The 22,760-nt window shown below is 38.0% G+C and overlaps 2 protein-coding genes across 6 annotated transcripts in view; one reads left to right on the top strand and one right to left on the bottom strand.

The window, feature by feature from the left end:
• Positions 1-22,760, top strand: part of scara5 (scavenger receptor class A, member 5 (putative)) — a 179,000-nt gene that overhangs the window by 5,144 nt on the left and 151,096 nt on the right. The gene's annotated exons all lie outside the window — the stretch shown is intronic.
• Positions 1,598-6,529, bottom strand: LOC113037722 (uncharacterized). Of its 3 annotated transcripts, XM_026195069.1 has the most exons (3): positions 4,657-6,529; positions 4,247-4,361; positions 1,598-3,794 (listed from the first exon to the last, which is right to left on the bottom strand). In XM_026195069.1, exons 1-3 carry the CDS (start codon positions 4,818-4,820, stop codon positions 3,267-3,269), a joined length of 807 nt encoding a protein of 268 aa, XP_026050854.1. In that variant the 5' UTR covers positions 4,821-6,529; the 3' UTR covers positions 1,598-3,266. The 3 variants fall into 3 exon arrangements, 1 of the variants encoding a protein (XP_026050854.1); XR_003274666.1 differs by having other exon boundaries at positions 4,247-6,529; XR_003274667.1 differs by having other exon boundaries at positions 1,598-4,361.

The following is a 22,760-nucleotide window of genomic DNA, read 5'->3' as shown; positions in this document are numbered from 1 at the left end:
GCTTCTTTTGGGGAGTTATTTGGGTTCGGGCTATGCTCCGGGCCCGGACCCCTCCCCCAGGACAGCACGCCAAAATATGCCTACTATTTGCCTTCAGATTAGATGTAAGGGTGAACTCGTGAAATGTGGTTTTACTAACAAAGTTCGGGAGAAGCACGATCAGATAATCATCCAATTTGGCACAGGTGCATCTCGTTTAGCTAATCATCTTATAGCTCGCAAGCGTATATATATCCAGTCTTCCTACCTCCTGTCCCACGACAGTTTTTCGGCAACCCTCCTCCACCCCAACTCCTCACTTCTAATCTATTTATCCCAAATTGGGATGGGGGGAGTTATTTGGGTTCGGGCTATGCTCCGGGCCCGGACCCCTCCCCCAGGACAGCACGCCAAAATATGCCTACTATTTGCCTTCAGATTAGATGTAAGGGTGAACTCGTGAAATAACCCATGTTTATGTTGTAGTAACCATGACATTATACACATTTGTGTTCTCATAAACCATATATACCAGTACACACAAATAAATAAATAATAAATGAATAAATATGAATATAAATATAAATAATCTATTGTAGAATTAAAAAAACAACAACAAGGAGCATACTACAAGCTTTAGAACATGAAAAAAGTGAATTAGGTGAATTTTTTTATTGAAAATATTTGTGTGCTGTACAAGCAGTAAATGTGTTATTGTGAAAATGTAACCTTTAGTAAGTCAGTCTGGTCCCTACGAATGTACAGCAACCTTTGGAAAAAAACACTTGGTAAATGTCAGTATTTTTTTCTAAGAATAATTATGCACTGTTTGTACAGTAATGGAGATATTGACAAAATTTTACTTGTATTAAGTCAGTCTTGTAACTAGGAATATACTACAGCCTTTGAAACATGAAAAAAAAAAAACCTCTTGGTGATGATTTTGGTAATTGATTTTCAGATTTTATATTTAGGAATATGTACTGTATGTACAGTAAGGGAGATATTGGAAAAAGTTAAACTGTAGTAAGTTACTTGAAACTACAAGCATACCACAACCTATGAAACATAAAAAACCCTTTTGGTCAATTACAGTAAATGTATTGGATAATTAATTATGTTCTATATGTACAGTAAGGGTGATATTGGCAAACTTTCACCTGTTGTAAGTCAGTCTTGTCACTAAGAATCAGTGATGCGCAGGTCAATATATAAACAACCCGCACCCGACCGACGTTTTCAATTTACCTGCCGGCAACTCGGACCGCAAAAAAATAAATTTTGTTTTTTTTTACCCGACCCGCTTCCTGACCAGCATTTTTAAAAAGTAGTAAATGCGTCGCCCCTTTATATTAATTGAATTACTTAAATATCCAGGATAATAAGGGTTATGACCACACACATAAGACTTGCTACAAAGAACCGGTTTAAGTAATGATTATTAATGCAATTAGCAAGGAGACATTAAATTGTTTAGTAATAAACTGGTGTTTTCTGTGTCGCTGCTAAGATGAAGTTGACGATGCGGACTCGCCATGAACTCCAGAGAGAAATGCACATTTCATATGGATTACTTAATCAGAGAGTAGCCTATTTATTTTGGTTGGAATATTTTCGTTTAAAATAGACATTTCAAGCTTTCTGTAATATATTACCTATATTCCTTTTAAAACCCACCAACTAAAAGATTAAGACACTACCTGACCAAATTATCACCCAAAGTTTCTACAGCTTTTTTCTTAGCTATTTCAGAATCTCTAAAAGTTACTGGGGCTAACTTGTTACTGCAGTCGAACAATATGAATGTGTGTGATGTACGGCATGATAAATGCTCGTCACTTCTGCTGCCGAAACTTTGTCAGCCTGTGGGTCATTTGGTTTATTGAAAAACGATTGCACTGATTTGCATGTTTCTTGATGACATGCTTTTTTCTGTGGTAGGCTACTCACATGCACCATGTGGCTTCACATTGTATTCTCCACCATGTCCCACAGAAAAACTGCTTTTGAATAAAATGCAAAAAGCTCTCTTTGCTCTCTCTTTGTATGTTGCGGTCCATTCGCTATTAAAAGCTTAGCTAATAAGGGAAAAAATTTTATTTCATAGTTGTGATTACCTGCATTCTGGTGCATTTTAGGACACCCATGTCCCTTGCTTATAGCTCAAACCAGTCAATACCAATGGTCTAAAAAGACAATATTAATTGAACTGCCATGTAGAAATCAACAGTTTCACAGGTAATGATAATGAACAAGTTGCAAGTTTATTATGCTCCGTGTCCAGATAGAAAAAGTGCAAACGCATAACAATAAATTATAATAGGGAATACAACAATCTAGTTCTTTAATCAATCCCCAACTGTAGACTACATATCTTTAAAAGTTCACTGTAGACAAATTGGATAACAGTCTGTGTTGATACTAGAGAAAGAGAGAAGGCTCTCAAAGAAAGGGTGGGACAACATCCTTGAAGAACACCAAGTATGAGAAGAGAGAAGATTTCAACATTTTAACTATTATGGAAACACAGTAATCCAGCTCAGAACTTCAAAACAAAAAAAGCAAACATACGGTTACATTTCATATTGAGATCACTATTTTAATTGCAAATGTGTGTGAAATATGATGTGTGTGAGTGAGTGAGAGACTGAGTGAGTAAGAGAATGACAGCATAAAAATGAATAATACGCTATATTTACAATGTAATCCAAATAATTTCTAAAAGGTTTCTCTTATACAAAAAAGAGAGACACAGACATCAAGAATCAGCCTGTGAATCTCAACAATGGTGACAATTATAAAGCATGTTGCAGTGCATTCTGTGCCCAGAATGCACTGCAACATGCTTTATAACATCATAAAATGGATTACATTGTGAAAGTTAAAAATATTACGCCGTACAAGGCCAGTGCTGCTATAATTACTAAAGTTAAACTAACTCAGAAGTTAATTAACTCTGCTCGTTAACATCAGGTGTCTTCAATGTTGGCAATAAAAAATAAAGAATTTTTAATTCAGATATTTGTGTTTAAAAAAATGTATACATTTTATTCATTTTAAATGGTTAACTTTTAAGGAATTAATTTAATGACTAAATTATATTTTTTTTATTTAATCAATAATATTGATTGTAATCTGTCGGAGAGATAGATGGGAGGGTGAGAGAGAAAGAGAGAGAGTAAAGAGTAGAGGGAGACTAACACATGGTGTCTGTGACAGTTAGATTTGTGTATGAGAGAAGTAGATGGAGTGAATGTGTGAGTGAGAGTGAAGGGGATGGAGAACTCTTATTTGTACAGGAACTTTGCTCGTCTGTCTTTCTGAGTGGCAAATCTCTCAATGACCCTTGTGTTGAAATCTGGAATGTCCCATGTGAGTTTTTTCTCTATAGAGAGCATAGCCAGAGCGTTGAGGCGATCTTGTGCCATCGTGTTCCTAAGGAAAGTCTGTATCCTCTTTAAAGTAGAGAAGCACCTCTCTGATTCTGCTGTTGTCATTGGTGTGGTGATGAGGATCTTGAGAAGACTTACAGTTTCGGTGAATGTGTCTTGAAGGTTATTTTCCATTACAACCTGAAAGAGAGCCAGTGCACCACTGCAACCCTGGAAGTCCTCATTTTCATAGATCAGGGACAGTTCTGTTTTAAGTCTGGCTTTGTCCAACATGGGATAGGCATCCACCGTGGTTCCTAGTGCTGAATCCGGGAACTTTCTGCTGTGTTGTGGAAACAAGTCTCCTTGCAACAGAGTGGCACTGATGAGATGATTGGTGAAAGAACACCTCTCCTTGGCATGGCTCATAATGGTATCACATACCTATGCAACGATACATAATTGTAGAAAAATAAGCACAAAACATTAAGTTTTCACATTTCTCAGTTCAACAATACAACAAAATCAGCATATTCACAGCAGTTACAATTTTGTTATGAACAAGTAAGTTTTATTAATTATAATTATAATACACACACTAGCTGTCATTCTCTTATCCACTCAGTCTCTCTCTGTCTCACAAAAACACACACACACACACACTCGCTCGCTCTTTCTCTAAGCTTTATTGGCTGTCTGTGTCATTCTCACACATACACACCATATACACAATAATTAATAAAAGCACAATTGTGAAAAAAAAAAATCATAATTTCTGCATTCTCCAGTAGATAGATATGTCTAATAATTACAATTCAGAATACAAAAATGTTCAAACGAACACGAATACATATAGGCTAATAGAATACAGAAATAGAATTTCTGTTACTGCTTACCTCTATTGCCAGATGCTGTTGCGTTTCTTCTCCCATTGCCCTCTGTTTCTTCAGGGGTGGTTCCTGTACAGGTCCCCTATACTCCTCATCCTCAACTAGAGAAGGAACGGAGTCCCTGATCCAAAATAAGTTTCACAAGTCACTGTCCACCCTGAAATTACTGTATCAGAAACCAATTTGCTGGAGATATAAAAATAATTTTAATAAAATTGTATTAAAATATGTGCTATTGTTGTGTTGGGCCTAGTCAATGTTATCTAGATTCATCACAAATAAATTCACTAGTCTAACATGTTGGTGAAATTGTGATATTTATGATAGGCTGTATTGTACTCAGCCATGTGGATTTATGATTTATTGTTTAGGCTACATAAGCATGTTTTCAGCCAATATGCAAAATCATAGCCTACCTGATGGCCTGAATGCTGTGAGTGAACCTCTGGGTGATCCCTGCGATGAAGACAGAGTCTATGTTCCTCTTCTGCAGATGGTTAAACAGCATGTCTACATGTGGCATGATTTTGTGGAATAACGCCAGGATGAAACAGAAAACCTCATCTTCCAACATTCTCATACAACCCCCGGCCTCTCTCTTCGATATGGCATCAAAGTCTCCTCTGTCTCGAATGGTTTGGAAGCACTTAACCAGTTTGTCTTTGTGCTCGTAAACGGTGTTAACAGCTCGACTGTGGAAGTTCCATCGCGTTGTTGAAGCACCTGGAAGTCTGTGTGCCACCACTTCATCCAGCACTGCCGTTCGTTTGAATGACTTGGAAAAAAATGTAGAAAAACCCCCCTACATCTGAAAAAAACTGGCCGATCTTTGGGATGTGGGATTTTGCCTGCTGCATAATGAGGTTCAACTGATGCGCATAACAGTGAACGTAATATGCACACCCGTAGACGTCTTGCACTTTACGCTGCACTCCACCAGTAGCACCCCTCATCACTGCGGCACCATCATAAGCCTGGGCAATTAATTTTCCCTCTCGTCCCGCAGGAAGGATGGTGCTCAGTCTTTCCAATAATGCAGTGGAAATCGTATCAGCAGTCGCATTTGGAAGCGCGATAAACTCAAAAAAGCGTTCTTGAATGTTGTTGTGGCCATCTATGTACCGTAACACAAGCACAAGCTGACAATGAGTGCATATGTCGGTTGTCTCGTCTGCCTGAATGGCAATATAATCCGACTGTTTCACCTCTTCCAGAATGCGGTCTCTGAGAACTGACAACATGCAGTCTAACAGTTCATTCTGCACGGTTTTCAAAGTGCCTTTAAAAACAGTGGCATTCTCCAGGTGCACGTCCAACTCGCGGTCGATTGAGGCCAAGAGATCAATTAGACCCAGGAAGATGCCAGGGTTTTCTGAGGCTTCACTCTCATCGTGACCATGCAAAGCAAGTTCAAAGGCACCACAAAATTTCACGGCATCAATGATCTTTGACAAAATATGCCGATTCCTGTCCACCTCTTCGTTGTGCCTTCTTATCGCAACGCGGTGTCCCTCATCTAGCTGTGTGGCTATGCTAATTCGGCCTAACATGGCTAGCTTCACAGAGTTGTCCATATGCACTCTTGCCCGTTCGTGTTTCTTAATGTGTTCTGACATATGTTTCAGGTCTGTTACCCCTGTCTGTGTCCACGAGCTATCACAAGCACTTGATTTAAACAGTAAGCAAGGAAAGCAAAAGATTGCATTGGCGTAACCACAGCTAGTAAGCCAAAGCTTTCGATTGAACCAACCTCGGGAAAATGATCTCTTGTAGGTTTTCTCCTTTTCTCGCGCCTGTTGGGTTATATTCACTTCTGGCTTGTCTGGTCCGAGTTCTTTTACAATTAGTTTTTCCGCTAATGTTCTTCTTTCAAATGGATACAGGTGTAGAGATTTAACTGAATTTGGGGCTAGCTCAACTCCCACGACTTCATTAATGCTACTCGACTTCATCGGCGCCTCCATACTGCACTCGTACTCCTCTGAGGTAAATATCCCGTGGTGCAGCAGGTGCACTGCTCTAATCACGGGCGATATTTTCAGAGCCCCCAAACCATAAAATTTGACGACGATGATTGGCAAAATATAAACTTTTTTTGCGTAGCAACAGGGTATCCATTGGCTTAAATTCCAGCACTGTTGGGCTGAGCGAACTGGAGCCCAGGGAAGACAGCCTATTGGCTACTACTACACCAACATGAAGTGAATGCAAATATCATTCTGGAGAGTTCTAAACACATTCTAAAGTAAAACCATTAATAGCATGTCATTAACACAGATTATTTTTCAAAATGAGAGATTTAAAAGCTTATTACTATTAAATAAAAAAATTAATAAAAATAAAAACTGACAGGGAGGTCGGCGCCCCAGCGCCCTCTATGGGCGAGCCGCTGCTGACTGTATGTACATTTAGCATTTGGCAAAATGTCACCTGTATTAAGTCAGTCTGGCCACAAGGTTTGTTATTCAACCTTTGGAACATAAAAAAACCCTTAAGGCGAATTTTTGGTGAAATACAGTAATTGTTTTCTAATATTATGTACTGTATGTACTGTAAGGTTGATATTGGCAAAATTTCACCTGTAGTAAGTCAGCCTTGTAACTACAAACATACTACATCCTTTGGAACATGAAAAAACGCTTTTGGTCAATTACAGTAATTGTTTTTGAAGATTATGTACTGTACATACAGTAAGGGAGATATTGACAAAATTTAAACTGTAGTAAGTCAGTCTTATAACTACAAATGTCCTGCCACTTTTGTAATAATAATAAATAAATAAAAACTTGATGCATTATAGTAATTCTTTAACCAAAATAGCTTGTTTGTACTGTACATAAAGGGAGATATTTTCTGTAGCGACATGTTGGTTAAATATTTTCATTTAGCGAATATCAAACCTAAAACTAACTTTACTGTGCCTTTTTAGCGAATACATAAGAAAGTAAGGTGCACATACATGCATACATACACATGTAGAAAAATCCCAAAAAACATTGATTTAACTTGGATCGTAATTGCAGATTTTAGCAATGTAATGCCATGAATGTAGAATGTAACATTCCATAGCAGAAAACGTGTAGAATGAGCAAAACATAGGCCAATCTAAATAACCCCAGTGCACCAATATTGATCGCCCAGAATGTTCCTATCTTATGACATGGCTAAGTGGGGTCCTTTATCAGCATTACGAATGAACCTGTCCTGTCTCAGAAGTCACTGTAATGATGATGACGATTGCTATTTTACTTTAGTTTTGAAACAGAATGCTGCAACAAAGATATGCAACTTCTCATGTAAGACACAGTCAAAAAAAAAAAAAAAAAAAACTAAGACAAATATTAGAGACAGATGTGGGAACAGAGAGAAAAGGAGGTTTGCTGAGCAGTGAGGTTGGCCTTTTTTTCCCTGGTCTCCATTATCCAGTAGATTTACAGTAATCGGAGTTGCATAGCAGCCACATGAGCTCACAGCGCTGTCCACACTTTGTGCCAAACTGTCAGTGTGCACTTGTATAATCAGAGAGACCAGATAGAGTGCTTTTTAATGACATTTTCAAACTGGCCTCTGTTTGTTTTGCAAGTAGACAGTGGTTACAATGGCAATACAAGCAGAAGTGTATTTGTCAAACTTTTCTTTTGTTTGAGCTTTCTTCTCATAGTAACAATGTGCCAGTATTGCAGTGATGGAGAATAGACCCATTTTTAACTATATTATAATGTTACAACATGCACTATATAAATTAAGATTGTGATCATGTTTAATCAACAGTATGTTCTTTTGTGTATATTTCCTTTAAGGATCAGTGAAGGCATGCTCATTTTGATGCTCTAAACCAGGAATAGGCAATGTCGATCCTGGAGTACCTATGTCCTGCAGACTTCCACCTTGAAAAAAACTCCACTTCTAAACACACACACACACACACTTCTGTAAGCATTTCCCCTTGGGGGAATATCGCTGCTGCCATTTTGAAGTGTGTTCCATGTCGCAAACTGGACAAATTAAGGTAATATGGACAAACCCTCGACCCATCGATTTTTACAGAGGGAGCGAGTCTGTTTCGTATGCACACTTCAGGCCGCTCCATAGAACACAATGCAACTTTTTTCTTTTTTTAACTTTTATAACAGCCCAGACATACCTATTTACATATAGAATACTGCACCAAACTAATTTGTAAGGGGAAAAAGTAAACAACTAACCAACAATATAGTGGATTTGAAGTGTTCAAGGGCTTAGGACGTTAAGTCCATTGCAAGGGTTCTGAAGACCTTGATTAGCTCGTTCAGGTGTGTTTGATTAGGTTTGGAGCTAAACTCACTCCAGGACCAACCTTGCCTATCCCTGCTATAAACAAATGCTAAATATAAAACTAAGTATAATTTATAAAAAATGCATTTAATGACTCAACTATATAGTCTTTAAGGATTAATGCAAATATTTAATATCCTGCAATTCAGGAAAATATTTTATGCTTGTCATGCTAGATAACTTTCCACACCTAAAATAAAAACAAATTTAGCAGCAGTAATAAAGTAAAATATTACTATAAAAAAGTAATATTCTTTTAGCATGTGTCCTTACAAATGAAGGACACTATGAGCAATTAGTATTGAACAGGTATAAACTTTTTTTTTTTTTATATCATATTGTTTTCCTTATTGTTAGTGCCCTGTTAGATTTTTTTAATTGTGTTGGATGTCATGTGGTTTCATGTCTGTTATTAGTTTAAATGTTAATAATTATCATACATCACACATGTAGTCTAACTTTGCAGTTTATACTTAAGTATTTTTATAAGATATGGAATAAAATCACTGTCAAATATAATCGTACGTAATTCAAAACATTTATGTGTAATTTTAATATACTCGTGCGTAATTTAAAACTATTGTACGTAATTCTGTTTTTTGTCAGAGTTGGATTCCAAAATCTACGGCCACGACAGTTTACAGATACGCGATTTTGTGTGTTTTTTAGAGTACAACTCTAAAATGTACGACTGTGACAGTCTACAGACACGCCGCTTGTTTTCACAATAGCTCTGTTACACACACGACATGCGAATTACGACCACGAAATGCGGTGTGCGAAACGACTGTCAAAAATACGTCATCAAGGTCACAGGCATTACTATTCGAGGGAAGATGAATCGATTCAGCGAAGAGTCATACTCTTAATCGCTATTGGCCTATAGATTCATAGAAAGCGATAAATTAAACACATGATCCTATAAAACAAATTTCAATTTATCCAATGTAAAAACAGCGTTAATGATGTAAATAATATTATTTTAAATTATTTTCGAAAGTACCTTCAAAACGGCTTACTGACGTAATCACCACCGCACGTTTAGATCTTAGTTCATCAATAATCAAAAACAGATTGACATTATTTTTGAGAATACAAACGTCTCTTAACACGGTTAGTCGCACTTGATGTTCTTAAGTCAGCTGTATTTGTTAACATTAGTGAACTAAGAAGAACAAACAACGTACAGCTGTATTTTTATAAACTAACAAAGTTTAATAAATACTGTATCAAATGCATTGCTCATAGTTAATGTTAGTTAATACATCAGTCAACAAATTAAACTTTATTGTAAAGTGTTACACTAGAAAACTAGGTTTTGCCTGATAGAGAAAAATTTGTTAAAAAAAAAAAAAAAACTAATAAATTTAAAAATTAGTCTAAAGACTTTAGTACTCTTGTTTTAAGTGACATTAACCAATTAAGCAAACAGACACAGGTTTATCCACTAAAACATTTATTTAGCTTTCAGTTTCAGTCACCAATTCAAGTAAAAAGATAGATAGATAGATAGATAGATAGATAGATAGATAGATAGATAGATAGATAGATAGATCGATAAACCACTCATTCATTAATTCATTCTGTAGTAGCAGTCCATAGAACAGAATCCAGCAAACTCTTTGTCTGAATAGAAAGCTGTGAAGATGCCCTTCTTTCCAAGACCACATTATCTACAGCATCACACATCTGCTGAGCTCCAGCTCCACTCTGTGTCTTCCTCACATCTGGACTGACAGACTTCCAGTCAACCATACCTACACAAGAGAAAAACAAAGGTTGAGAGATTCAAACAAGAAGTAACCAATAAGTAGAATAAAATATCCAATAAAAAAAGAAGCGCAAGTGTCTGAGAGTGCAAGTCTGTAGCCAGACCTTCTCCATTATATTATAATACAACAATACTGCTGACTCTTCACTGAGTAACAAAAGTACATACGCTTCCTGTGCATGGTTTCTAAAAGAATGGAAACAGAAAAAAGTTGACTGGCACTCATCTATACCACAGGTTATGCTAATATTTACATTTATTCATTTAGCAGACGCTTTTGCTTTTATTCAAAGCGACTTACAAATGAGGACAGAGTTGAAGCAATCAAAAACAACAAAAAGAGCAATGATATATAAGAGCTATAACAAGTCTCAGTTAGCTTAACACAGTACACGTAGCAAGGGCTTTTAAAAAATATAATAAATAACAAGAAAACAGATAGAATAGAAAAAGAATAGAGCAAGCTATTTGGTTAATGTGCATGTACCACTCCAACATGTTGGGTTAACTTCAAAAGAGTGAATGTCCTTCGAGTCCACTTTGGGCAATGGTACAGTCAAGGCATGAGGATCTAATACAAGAGGCTAATCATTCAGAGGAAAGTTACTGACAGAGCTCGTCTCCATCTTCTAATGTTGACAATGTGCCTCTGAAGGAAAGTCAGTGTCTTTCTCTGGTGTGGTGGATATGCAATGTTGAAAACAGAATACATCCAGAAGGCTGTTATGAAGCTTCATCAATGGCACATATTTAATTAGATTATGTACCATTTGTCCATGTTAACAAACGATTAATATCTCTGTAATATTGATACTCTCTGTTATTAGTTATAGCTAACGTTAACCCTTAAACACAGGGGTCAAGTTCGGTCCTGGAGGGCCCGTGTCCTTCAGAGTTTAGCTCCGACCTCAGGACCGGCTGGAACAAGTTTGATGACCCCTGCTTAAACATGTCAGATTAAAAAATTATAATAATAATAATTAACTTAACTGAGACGAGGTGTGAGTGGTTTAAAACGTTGGTGGGGCGCATGCGCAATTCGTCGAATCGATTCATCTTCCCTCGAATAGTAATGCCTGTGACCTTGATGACGTATTTTTGACAGCCGTTTCGCACACTGCATTTCGTGGTCGTAATTCGCATGTCGTGTGTGTAACAGAGCTATTGTGAAAACAAGCGGCGTGTCTGTAGACTGTCACAGTCGTACATTTTAGAGTTGTACTCTAAAAAACACACAAAATCGCGTATCTGTAAACTGTCATGGCCGTAGATTTTGGAATCCAACTCTGACAAAAAACAGAATTACGTACAATAGTTTTAAATTACGCACGAGTATATTAAAATTAAAAACAAATGTTTTGAATTACGTACGATTATTTTTGAAAGTGATTTTATTCCATAATAAGACAAACACAGTGAATAATTGTATTTGTATAATTCTGTTTTTCATCATTACAGAAGAAAATCAATAATGGGTCTTTTTGTTTTTCAATGATTGATCGATCTTTAATGTCAATTTAGAAAATAATCAATTACAAGTGTCAATATTTAATAATATTGGTTATTTATTTTTAAATTTGGGGTGATCAGATGGGTTTGTAAAGAATATGATTATTGGCCTACCATACAGCCTTATAAACCTAATACCTTGTAAAACACTAGAGTAAATATGTATTCTGTAGATTGATGCTAATTTTAAAAGGCTTTACACATTTAAAAGTTAGTGATATTATTGTGAAGATTCATCTGAATGGTGTACACTCATGAGATGGAGACCGTACTCATAAATGTTTAATATAAAAAGTTTTAGTGACCTATGTGATTGTGTACTTATACTGCAGTCAGAAGTTCGGTTACACATTCTTTAGCGGTTTATTTTCATTTTGATTATTTTCAGCATTGTACACAGTAAATTTCAGAGTGTTAAATTAACACTGCTCGAAGCATATATGGCACGGCTATTCAAATCTGACCTTGGAGGGCCAATGCTGTTTAGAGTTTGGCTCCAACTCCAGTCAAACACACCTGAGCATGCTAATCAATGGTTTTGAGATAATTAGAAAATCAAAATCACAGCAGGTGACTCTGATCAGGGTTGGAGCCAAACTCTGCACCGCATTGGCCCTCCAGGGCAAGATTTGAGTAACCCTTATATATGGTCCCACTCTAAAAGAGTGTTTGATTAAAACTGAAGCTGTGTTAAAGTTAATGAGATAATTAAGTGATTAATAAAGTGATGATTGAGCATTAGTGATGAACACCTGCTGTTAACAAACAGAATCACTGATGAAAAGAGAGACAAGAACTACAACTGACTTCTACAGAGCCCTGCCCATGCCATGCAAGATAAAAAATAATAAATTGTGCATACGTTTTAATAATTCATTGCCTTAATGTACTAAAATGTGCACACAGTTGTGTTCCCTCAATTTGCTAAATTGTGTGCACGATTTATCAAATCGAGGGAGGGAACCAGTGTTAATTTCGTTGACTAAATATTTTCGTCATTATTTTCGTCACAAATATATTTTTGCGGACGAAAACGAAACGAAAACTAAAATAGAAGGCACTGATGGAGACTAAAACTATGACTAAATTGATTGACATTATCATCAACGAATAAAGGACGAGACGAAAATAGACTGTGACGAAAATCAAATCAGCAGACGGGAGAGATGCGAGGAATGAACAAAAGAACCGGCAAAACGGAACAGGCGAGACTGCATGAGAGAAGAGAACCAATCAGAGCCTGACTCATTGAGACGTGAAGCGAAGGTTTTCAGTTTTTAAATGAGCTCCCGGGAAGACGGCATTCGAAGAGGTGATGTCTAAAAAAGCGACAAAATGTCCACAGCTCACTTCACGTTTGACAACGAACAAAACAAAACAAAGCGTAAAGCACGCGGATCGCTCATTTGTGGCAAGAACACAACCAATTTGAAAAGACATTTACAGACGAGCCACCCGGACATTTTCTCAAATGTAATTTCACAACGATGTTCTTTTGTTTATTGAGCTAAGCAAAATTGGAAGACTGCAGTGCGTAAATGTTGTAGCATTAAATATTACAAACTGAAAAGTACTGTAAAATAGCCCCTTCAAGTTAGATGAGAGCACAATACTAACTACATATTATTATGATACATACATTTGATTAATACTAATGTTTAGTATATTTTATAATGTTCTACTTGTTGACAATATCACAAATATTTCTATATTAGTCATGTGAAACATGAATGTTCACATCCTATCATTATACATACAAATCTAGCAATATTGTTGTATTTAAAACATACAATATTGCTAGACAAACGAATACCTTATAAAATCTTGTTACTTTTTTTTATCCACCTAGCTGCCAACTTATTAAATATTTACTTTAAATGTATGCACTCCTTGTTCAGCTCAGCTGTAAGCTTTAAGGTCCTGGACCTAACTTTATTTTTCTTTTATTGATGGTCAATTGGCAGCTAGTTAATTGTTTACATTATCATGACAGTGTTTGTTGCTGCATAAAAGCTTTTGAATCAAAATAAAGACACAGTTGTGTTGAAATAAAGTTGAATTTGTGTTTTATATATTTTGGTTAAGTTTGTTTCCTATACCAGCTGTAAAAAATTGTCTAGTAAATCTGTTATTGATTTTAGTCTTATTTTAGTCGACTAAAATACCAAGCAATTTTAGTCGACTAAAATACCAAGCAATTTTAGTATTTAAAATAGGACTAAAATTAAAACAAATCAGATGACTAAAACTTGACTAAAACTAAAAAGAATTATAGTCAAAAGACTAAGACTAAAACTAAATTAAAATTTTGTGTCAAAATTAACACTGCGAGGGAACTCATTAGCAAATTGTGTGCACAATTTATAAATCGAGTGAACGAAATAGTAAACTGAGGGAATGCAATAGTAATCGTATGAACATTTTAGTACATTGAGGGAACGAATTAGTAAATCGTGCACATGATTTAGCCCACTATTTCTTCCTGCATGTCATGTGCGGGGCTCCGTAAACTTCAGCCACAGCCTTAATAAAATAAAAGAAGACATTAAATCTCTCAAGATCTCAGCAGAAGATGATTAAACAACTCCACAAACACCATCACCAATTTCATGCATTACTAACCAGTTAGATTATCTAAAACAGAAGTTCTTTATTGTGAATAATTTTTTTTTCTTACATTTTTGTGAATAGTGGTTACTTCAGCTGCATCTTGACATTTGACTTTTTAAATTTAAGTGTCTCTTTGGCTGTCTCAATTTAGTGTATTAAACACATATGTGATGATAAGGATTTTATGATAAAGTCATGTATCTGAGTCTATTATTGCAATTTGTCCAAAACTGTAGTGCATTTATGCTTTTGACGTTGTTGCAGTTTAAAATGACAAAAATAAAAATGCAGCTGCATAATTTATTAATGTTGCAATGCATCTAAATCTCTGTTAATTCTTAATACAAAATTTTTAGACAGATGACAAACAGAAATTCAAACTGTTTAATAATGTGTGTAGTTGGTGATGCTGTTTGTGGAGATGATTCATTGTCTTCTGCCGAGATCTTTAGATATGTTATGTTGTCTTAGGCTACGTCCACACAAAGACAGAGCTTTCCCTATCTTTTTTTTTTTTTTTTCTTGTCTCAAGAAATATCTACGTCCACACGAAACCACAAAACGATGTAGTATACAGCACATGGCACTGTAATTCTGCCACAGAGATACACTAAAAATGGAGAAGAAGACCTAGACTATGCACATAAACATTGCGCGTGATACACAAACGAACATGGAACAATACAATTATTCATGTGTGTTAATATTAATTTATAAAGACAATGATTCAGTGTGTGTTCATGTTTTTGTTGCTGTTACGTGACATAGAGATGTCTGATTGGGGCAAAACATGGGTTAATGATGTATTGTTTCAGAAAATATACGGATTCGCTGTCCACATGAAAACACAAAGGCTCGTTTTCAAATTGATCCATTCTGGGACCCAGTTTAAAAAAAAAATATAGTTTTCAATTTAATTAATTTAACACTGGATTTTACTGTATATTAATAATGAAGTCATCCAAACTGTGAAAGAACATGTATGGATCTATGATCATTAAAAGTTGCTACAGTACATTTAGAGTTGTCATCTGGAATGGCTTTCACTTCACAGGTGTGCCTTGAAAAGTGTTCATTTGTGACATTTCATGCCTTCTTAATGTGCCTTAGACCAGTTGTCTTGAGCAGAGTAAGAGTGGTTACAGAGTCAATAGCCCTATTAGTGCTACTACAACTACTGTACAAATTCATATTATGGCAAGAAACACTCAGTTAAGAAACTAGAAAAGAGAGTCCATCATTACTATAAGATACAAAGGCAGGTCAATCCCAAGAAATCTCAAGAACTTCTAAAAGAAAATCTCAAGTTCAGTCGTCATCAAATGCTATGATGAAACTTGGGGTGCTTCTCAATTCTTATTTGTGCATCCTCGTTTCCTTTCCTCGCTTCCTTTTCTCGTGTCTTAGCTCCACTCTTCAGGATGCGAGAGACGCAAGAAAAAGACGTGAGGATGGAGGACTTGAATCTAGTGAAATGATTAATCCTCGCTCCCTTCAGTGTTACTTCAAAGTGTCATCAGCTGTGATTAAAGGGATCTGCCATTTTGTTGTTAAAGTTTGTTAATTAAGACATTCATAATAAATATGTATAAAGCAAGATGCCCTGTTTGAAATATATGACATGCATGGTTTATTTTAAGTGGAAAGGTAAAATATTTAAAAAAATTATTACAACAGATGTGAAGGGGGAGGAGAATTTATATGTGCGTCACGTTAAGTCGATAAAAGACTTCCGCATTGGATACACCTGTGTATCCTCGCACATTGCTCCTCAGGAAGCGATCCTCGCCTCCTCGTGGTGCAATTAGAAGGCGTTTCTCAATGTCAAGGATACTTCCTTGATAGGACTGATCCTTCCAAGTCACTTCCTTCAGAGGCTAGGCGAGAGTCCTCTTTAGCATTCGGAGAACACGTAAATGGAACAGGCTAGCAAGTGCACGTAATTGCGTCATTACGTCAGTGAAAAGCTCCGTTTGAATAACGCTGTGAATGGTATCATTAAATTACTTTGGACAACTTAACTAGTTATTTATAAAAGAAATGCCGTTGACGCAACCAATTGTTAAATGACAGGTCCGGTTCAGTTAACAATTTGTATTTGTATAATTTACAATATCAATACGGTAGTAATTTGTACTGGCATTTAAACGTCAAACTTTACTTATATTTACTACAGTTATAACAAATGTTTGGTAACGTAAATAAAAACCGTTAACGCTCCGACTACGTTAATGTTCGACATTTGAACTAACATTAGATAGCAAAGCTGCGCGCATAGGATTGTGGGTGATTTGAGAGCGCGAAGACCGCGAAGGATACACATATGCATCCTTTCCTGTGTATGGGATATTTTTCGAACGAAGGACTCAGTCCTTGGTTGAAATTCCGAGGATCCTCGACATTGGAACAGTCCTTCGACGGATGTCAATGACGTAGCATCCTCGAAATACTGGCTTCCGAGGATCCTTCCTTGACATTGAGAAACACAGAGAGAATTGAGCCGTCCTTCAAGATGGCTGTGCTCAATCGGTTTCCGGGTCATATGATGGAGGACGGAGGAGCGAAGAGACGGGGAGGGATATTGAGAAGCACCCTTGCTCTCATGAGGAGCGACCCAGGAAAGGGTGACCAAGAGCTATCTCTGTTGCAAAGGGTAAGTTTTTTAGAACTACCAACTAGGGCTGGGTGATATGGAGCAAAAAATATATATCGATATATTTTGCTATATCTCGATAAACGATATATATATCTCGATATCTTTACAGGACAAATAACCCCCCAAAACCTACTGCAAAAACAAATATGTCAAATATTACATGTTTAGGGGCCTATGAAACATTTTATTTTTTTTCTTCACCATATGTTTTATTGGTACCTAATTTCAGTGTTTTAGCATGTGTAATTATTTAAATGCATAAAAACAACTTAATTAGTTAAAAAACAAAAATCTTAAAATAGCCTTATGTGAAATGTTTTTTTTTCCCCTTCAGAAATTCTGTGTATTTACATTTTTCTGGTTATCAAATGAATGCATACAACATTCATTTAATTGATCTTTTAATTATTTTAAATTAAGCAAACTTTATTTTTTGGTAAACAAAGGGGATTTGCTATTACAAATAAAACATGGAAGAAATGTTGTGTGATTATTCCTTAAAAAAATATGTTCGTTTCATTTTTATAGTAGTAGTGGGCTATGTACATTCTGCTGATCAATAGTGATAGATTTCTGTCAAATACTTTTATTTTGACGGGTTTACCTTTACAGTTCTGTGTATGTGATACTACAGTCTATGATGTGATATTTGACGCTAGTTTTACTTAAATCAAACGTTCAAATGCTCATGAAGTGACTCTCAGTGCAGTTCTGGAGACGTTGTTCATGTGTTCACGTCTTAATTTGTGAGAGGAAAGACGCTGAAATCACCGCGAGCGTCACGTGCGTTTCCGTGTGTTTAATGAATGAAGACGCGCTTCTGCTCCATTCATTAACACAGACACGCAGAACATGCAGGATTCATATTTAAAAAAGAATTTCCGGGTTAATATTTGCAGATATTAGTCCATATCGCGATTTGATGTAAGTGCATGACCTACTTTTGATTAATTCATTAAAAATTTGAAAATTCAGTTTTTATGACTGGATTCCGCGATTCCCTCCGCGTTTTCTGCATCGCGGAAATCATAGGCCCTACAGTAGACATCTGCCTGCCGTTCGCCCTACGCCTTAAAACCGAAGTATCTCCAGATAATGGAGCCAGTTGTCCTTTTTTTTTTTTTTTAAGACTAGTTCTCTACACGCGAGGGGGGAGGGGACAAAAGCAAGGAGGCGGGGGCGAGCACAGCACAGAGAAGGCAAACAAGCAAAGTGGTGGAATCAGAATTAAATATAAACAATATATCAGTATGATATGTCAAAATCCATATCGTGTTTAAAAAAAATATCTCTATATATTTTAAATATCGAGATATCGCCCACCCCTTCTACCAACCTCACCTCAGATTACAGCATAATAATCTGATATATAAATGAGTGTAATAGTTAAAGAGACAAACATAATTCTCCACTGTTCAGGGGAGACTGTATGAGTCAGGCCTTCAGGGCCCTATTGTGGCAAAGAAACCATTATTTCCTAAGACAAGCTACAATCTTGGGCCAAGAAGCACAAGGTTCCTGAAAGTGTACCTAGTGAGACTGACTGAGAGAATGTCACAAGTGTACAAAGCTGTGTAGCAACAATCACTTTCTGGGGAATAATTAACTCAAATGAAGTGAATATTCATGAGTCTATGAATATAACGTGCTTATTGCTTACAAATATTAAATTACCCAAAGAGGGAATATTTAATCATTTAAAGGTAACCTTTACTAGAATTAATATAAGTTACTCTAGACAATCTGTCCATCCAGCGAACTGGAAGCTAGACTTCCTTATCAAAATTCAATAAAAATACCCTTCTTACAAACTCCAAGAAATATTAATCTTCTGATCAGGAAAAAAACAATATTTTCTGTGTCTGTACTACTAAGATTACTGAAAATTAATTCATATAAAACAAAGCTCGTAGCGTAGATCACACGATTCAGGGACTTCGATCTCAATGAGCAATAAAACAATTCAATTCAAGCAAATTATAAGATTTAATAAAAACAGACTAAAGAGTACATAACTACAATTCACACGGAGTAAATATGAGTATATAGCAAAACGAAAATACAATTTAAACAAAGTAAATGAACAAGAATAATAATGAGATAAATGAGAGAGAGAGATAAAGAGAGAGAGAGAGAGAGGGAGAGAAAGTGAAAGTGAAAAGCAATCTCAGCGTGGCAATTTCCAACAGTTAACTTTGCAAGAGACCCCAAGTCATTGAATGATTTCACAAACATGGAATAGCCTAGACAACCTTAAACAGCAATTTTAGTTGCGATATAAGAAAGTACTTGCTTTGATCTGGCTCTTGTGCGTAGCTGCGCTCAAATTGTCCGGTCTGTGCGGCCTCAGCGTGGTTCTTTCCAGAGCAGATGATACGCGAGCTCGATGGTTAACGCGAAGGTAAACTTTGCCAAAAGATGACTAGACTTAAGTTCGTTTGGTTCGTGAAGGCAATTGAACGAAGTCGAATATCAGCAGACAATAAAGAAAAACTAGAATGAAACGAAAAGTAAAGAAGAATAAACGGAGAACTTCTTGAAGTCCGGTTGCAAAGCTGGGAATCCTCTTTTCTCTCTGGCGGAATGCCCAGAATACAGGTTTCCCTGAGCTTTTAAGTAAATCTAGGTTTACACCTATTTGTTTAGTATGAGCCAATGAAGTGTAAACAAACTAAGGCGGGAAAAATCTTCTTTGTTTGTTGATCTCCGCCCACTGGTCTAATTTATGGCGATGTCAAAGTTAAACATTTTTCTTAAGCAAGATCATTCCTCTGAAACAATGCATCTTTTTGTAATTTGCTATCAAGATTCGTTACAGTCGTGTTTTTACGATTATACAGACACCAAGAACTATGATTTTACCAGTCCCGTATCCAAAGGTACAGAGTTATTCTTAACGAAATGCATATAAAGTTTGCATTAAACACACAGTAACATTCATATATTCCACTATGCCGCATACATACATTTGAGCACAAAAAGGGAGACATTAAAATACATTTAGAGGTAGTTTTAGTAAAAGAAGGTCCATGGGCCAGCCAAAATGCTTGTGCCTGTTTTTGAGTGTGTGTGCGTCTCATGAATGTGTGTGCGTCTGTTTCACTGGAATGTGCGATCAAGAAGGGGGGGTGTTTGTCTTCCCTTTTGAAGTTCGATATCGCATCTCTGGATAGTCTCCAAGGTGTTATAACTCTCATCCCCGCCAGGACGTTGCTGTCATGGTGGCGCCCAGAGTGGTGAGTTATGTTGTAAGAGGGTTGTAAAACGAAAGTCCTTGTTTTTTCTTTAACTCACGTTCTGGTCTTTGAGTGTAGAATGTGTCAAAAGGGTCAGGATTCATTAATATGGAACAGATGGTTGAATACCATCCGCTCATTGGTGTTATATTCCCCCTTTGTGGTCGGATGATGCCCTGTGGTCATTATCGGACAACACCCACCACCATGGTCGGATGGCAGGTGAATCCTGACAGTCGGATAGCAGGTGTTTGTTAGGGCTGAGGACTCAACTCGATGAGGTCCTTATCCGTCTCTGGTGTGGTACCTTCCCTTCGGGGTTTCCATCGGAGACCTCCAATCCTAGTTGTCTTGAGTTTAGCTGCAGAGATTCGCATCTCGTTGAGTTTCCTGTATAGGACTAAGGCCACGCCAAGGGTCAGGGTGTGGCCGACGACCATGGAGATACACAGTGCTGTGTCAGCTGCAGTCCAGGCTTGGACAACAGGTGAGGTGTTCGGGATGGGCAATCGAGACAAGGCTTGGAGGGCTGCGTCGACGGGAGCAATGTCAATGAGCTGAGGCCTGCCTTTTTCAATCCACAGTTCCAACTCCAGACCTAGGGTAAAGTTGTAGTTCTTGAAGAAGGATGGGATTTCTAGTTCTGATTGGTACTCTTCACTCGGAAGATGGTATAAGGCCAGATCGTCGAGGTGGAGGATGGCCCCTCGTGGGACTTGAATCCACATGCTCTGGTCAAGCAGATTGACACGGGTGGCTGTGTCATGCTGGTCGTAGGTCAGTGTAGCGGTACGTACTGGAGTGTTAACGAGCCATCTATCACCTACAATCTCAGCTTGCGTCTCAGTGACGTGGCTGCGAGGCTGGGCATCGGCAGGGCAACGCGTGTCGCTGATCATGGGTTGCAACCCGCAGATTCCATCAGTATTGTCTCTGAGAAACGGTTTGCTGGGGCAGAGGTAGTGAATGTCTTTAGTTAGGGTGCACATGTGCAGGTTTGGGGCTAAGTACAGCTGGGTGTTGCTGTCATGGTACGCCACCACCTCAGGGGTACGTATCTTGATACGAGTGTTATCCTTCCAGAACCCCACATTAACAATGTCTTTGAGTCTGTAGATTCGGCTTGACTCTATGATGGGTAAGTTCAGGAGGAAACTCATCTCCTTCTGCTCAGGATCCACGTAAAGGGGAATAGCACTACCTAGAGAGTAGGCAAGGTGGATTTGCATAGGATCAGTGGGTGTGGTGATGGCGGAAGCCAGCACATTTTGCACCAAGCTTAGGGGTATCAGGTATGGTGGAATTCTTCCCATGGCTAGACTGTCGATGGAAGAACTCACTTCCCGTAACATGTCAGTCATTAATGCTGTGACCAGCTGCGTTTGGGCAAAGTCATTCTGGAACACAGTGAACAGCTGTTTCATGGAGTTCATGGTCTGGTTCAAAAGCATGCTGTGGGTGTTGAGAATGACCACCGTTCCTTTCAAAGTCTTTCCAATGGTTTGCAAGGATGCACTCTGTGTAGTGAGTTGCTCTTTTAGCTGTGGAAGTTCAGTCTGAATTTCAGCCACATGCCGTCTCACAGTGGCTATATTTACTGCATTGACACTGGACATACCAATGTTGAACAGAGTTCCAACAGCAGCGGCGGCTCCGAGCAGCGCTCCCAGGAAACGTTTGGGGCGGCGGTTGTGTCCACCTAGTTCCGCCTGGGTAACAGTCATCTTCTCAAGTTGGTTGAGCATGTGCTTGACATCGGCCTCAGCGTGCTGGAGGGAATCCTCTGTCCAACGGGCACCAGCCCAGCTGTACTGGGCTACTGCGCGGGGGTAGTGTGCTCTGTAGACGTTGCGGGGGTCGAGTCGAACGTATACTTTCTGGGTGTACGTCCGACAATTCGTGATCAGGAGTCCTGGTTGCTCTCTCAATACAATGCCCGAGGCAGGACCCGGTGTGATAATGTCTGATGACGGCTGGCCTCTGGTTGACTGGAGGCACAGGATGAGAATCCACAGCAGAATCCTGTTACAGGCCAGAGAGAGAGAGAGAGAGAGAGAGATGGGGAGGAGAATGGAAAAGAGAGAGAGGGAACAGGTCAGTGAGGTTTGTCCCGAGTTGGATGGGACAGTCTTTTCACTTCGATGGCGGCGGTTGGTGTTTAGCTTGCATTGGCCCCTCCCTGTCTTTCTCTGCTAGTGGCCACATGTCTCTTAATCTGGTTACGTTGGACCCATTTGAGAACTGGTTCTCTCGATCCCCGACTTAGCTGGATTTGGTACGCAACTGGGGAGAGTTTGTTCATAATCTCATGAGGTCCCGTCCAGTGTGGCAGGAATTTCTTTGACAGCCGCTGGGGGCCTGTCTGAGTTGGCGGGGTGAAGCGGTAATACAAGACCCTGTCGCCCACATTCAGTTCCTGGTGTG

Source organism: Carassius auratus, chromosome 20 (assembly GCF_003368295.1).
Source record: "Carassius auratus strain Wakin chromosome 20, ASM336829v1, whole genome shotgun sequence".
NCBI lineage: Eukaryota > Metazoa > Chordata > Actinopteri > Cypriniformes > Cyprinidae > Carassius > Carassius auratus.
The sequence above is the reverse complement of the archived record's forward strand: the minus strand, read 5'-3'. Positions and strand labels throughout refer to the sequence as shown.

Excerpts from the sequence above, each read along its gene's own strand:
- LOC113037722 (XM_026195069.1), bottom strand. The coding sequence starts at position 4,820 with ATGAGAATGTTGGAAGATGAGGTTTTCTGTTTCATCCTGGCGTTATTC. Across the intron at positions 4,362-4,656 it reads CACAGCATTCAGGCCATCAG|GGACTCCGTTCCTTCTCTAG; the intron begins GTAGGCTATGAT and ends ATTTTGGATCAG. Across the intron at positions 3,795-4,246 it reads AACAGCATCTGGCAATAGAG|GTATGTGATACCATTATGAG; the intron begins GTAAGCAGTAAC and ends ATCGTTGCATAG.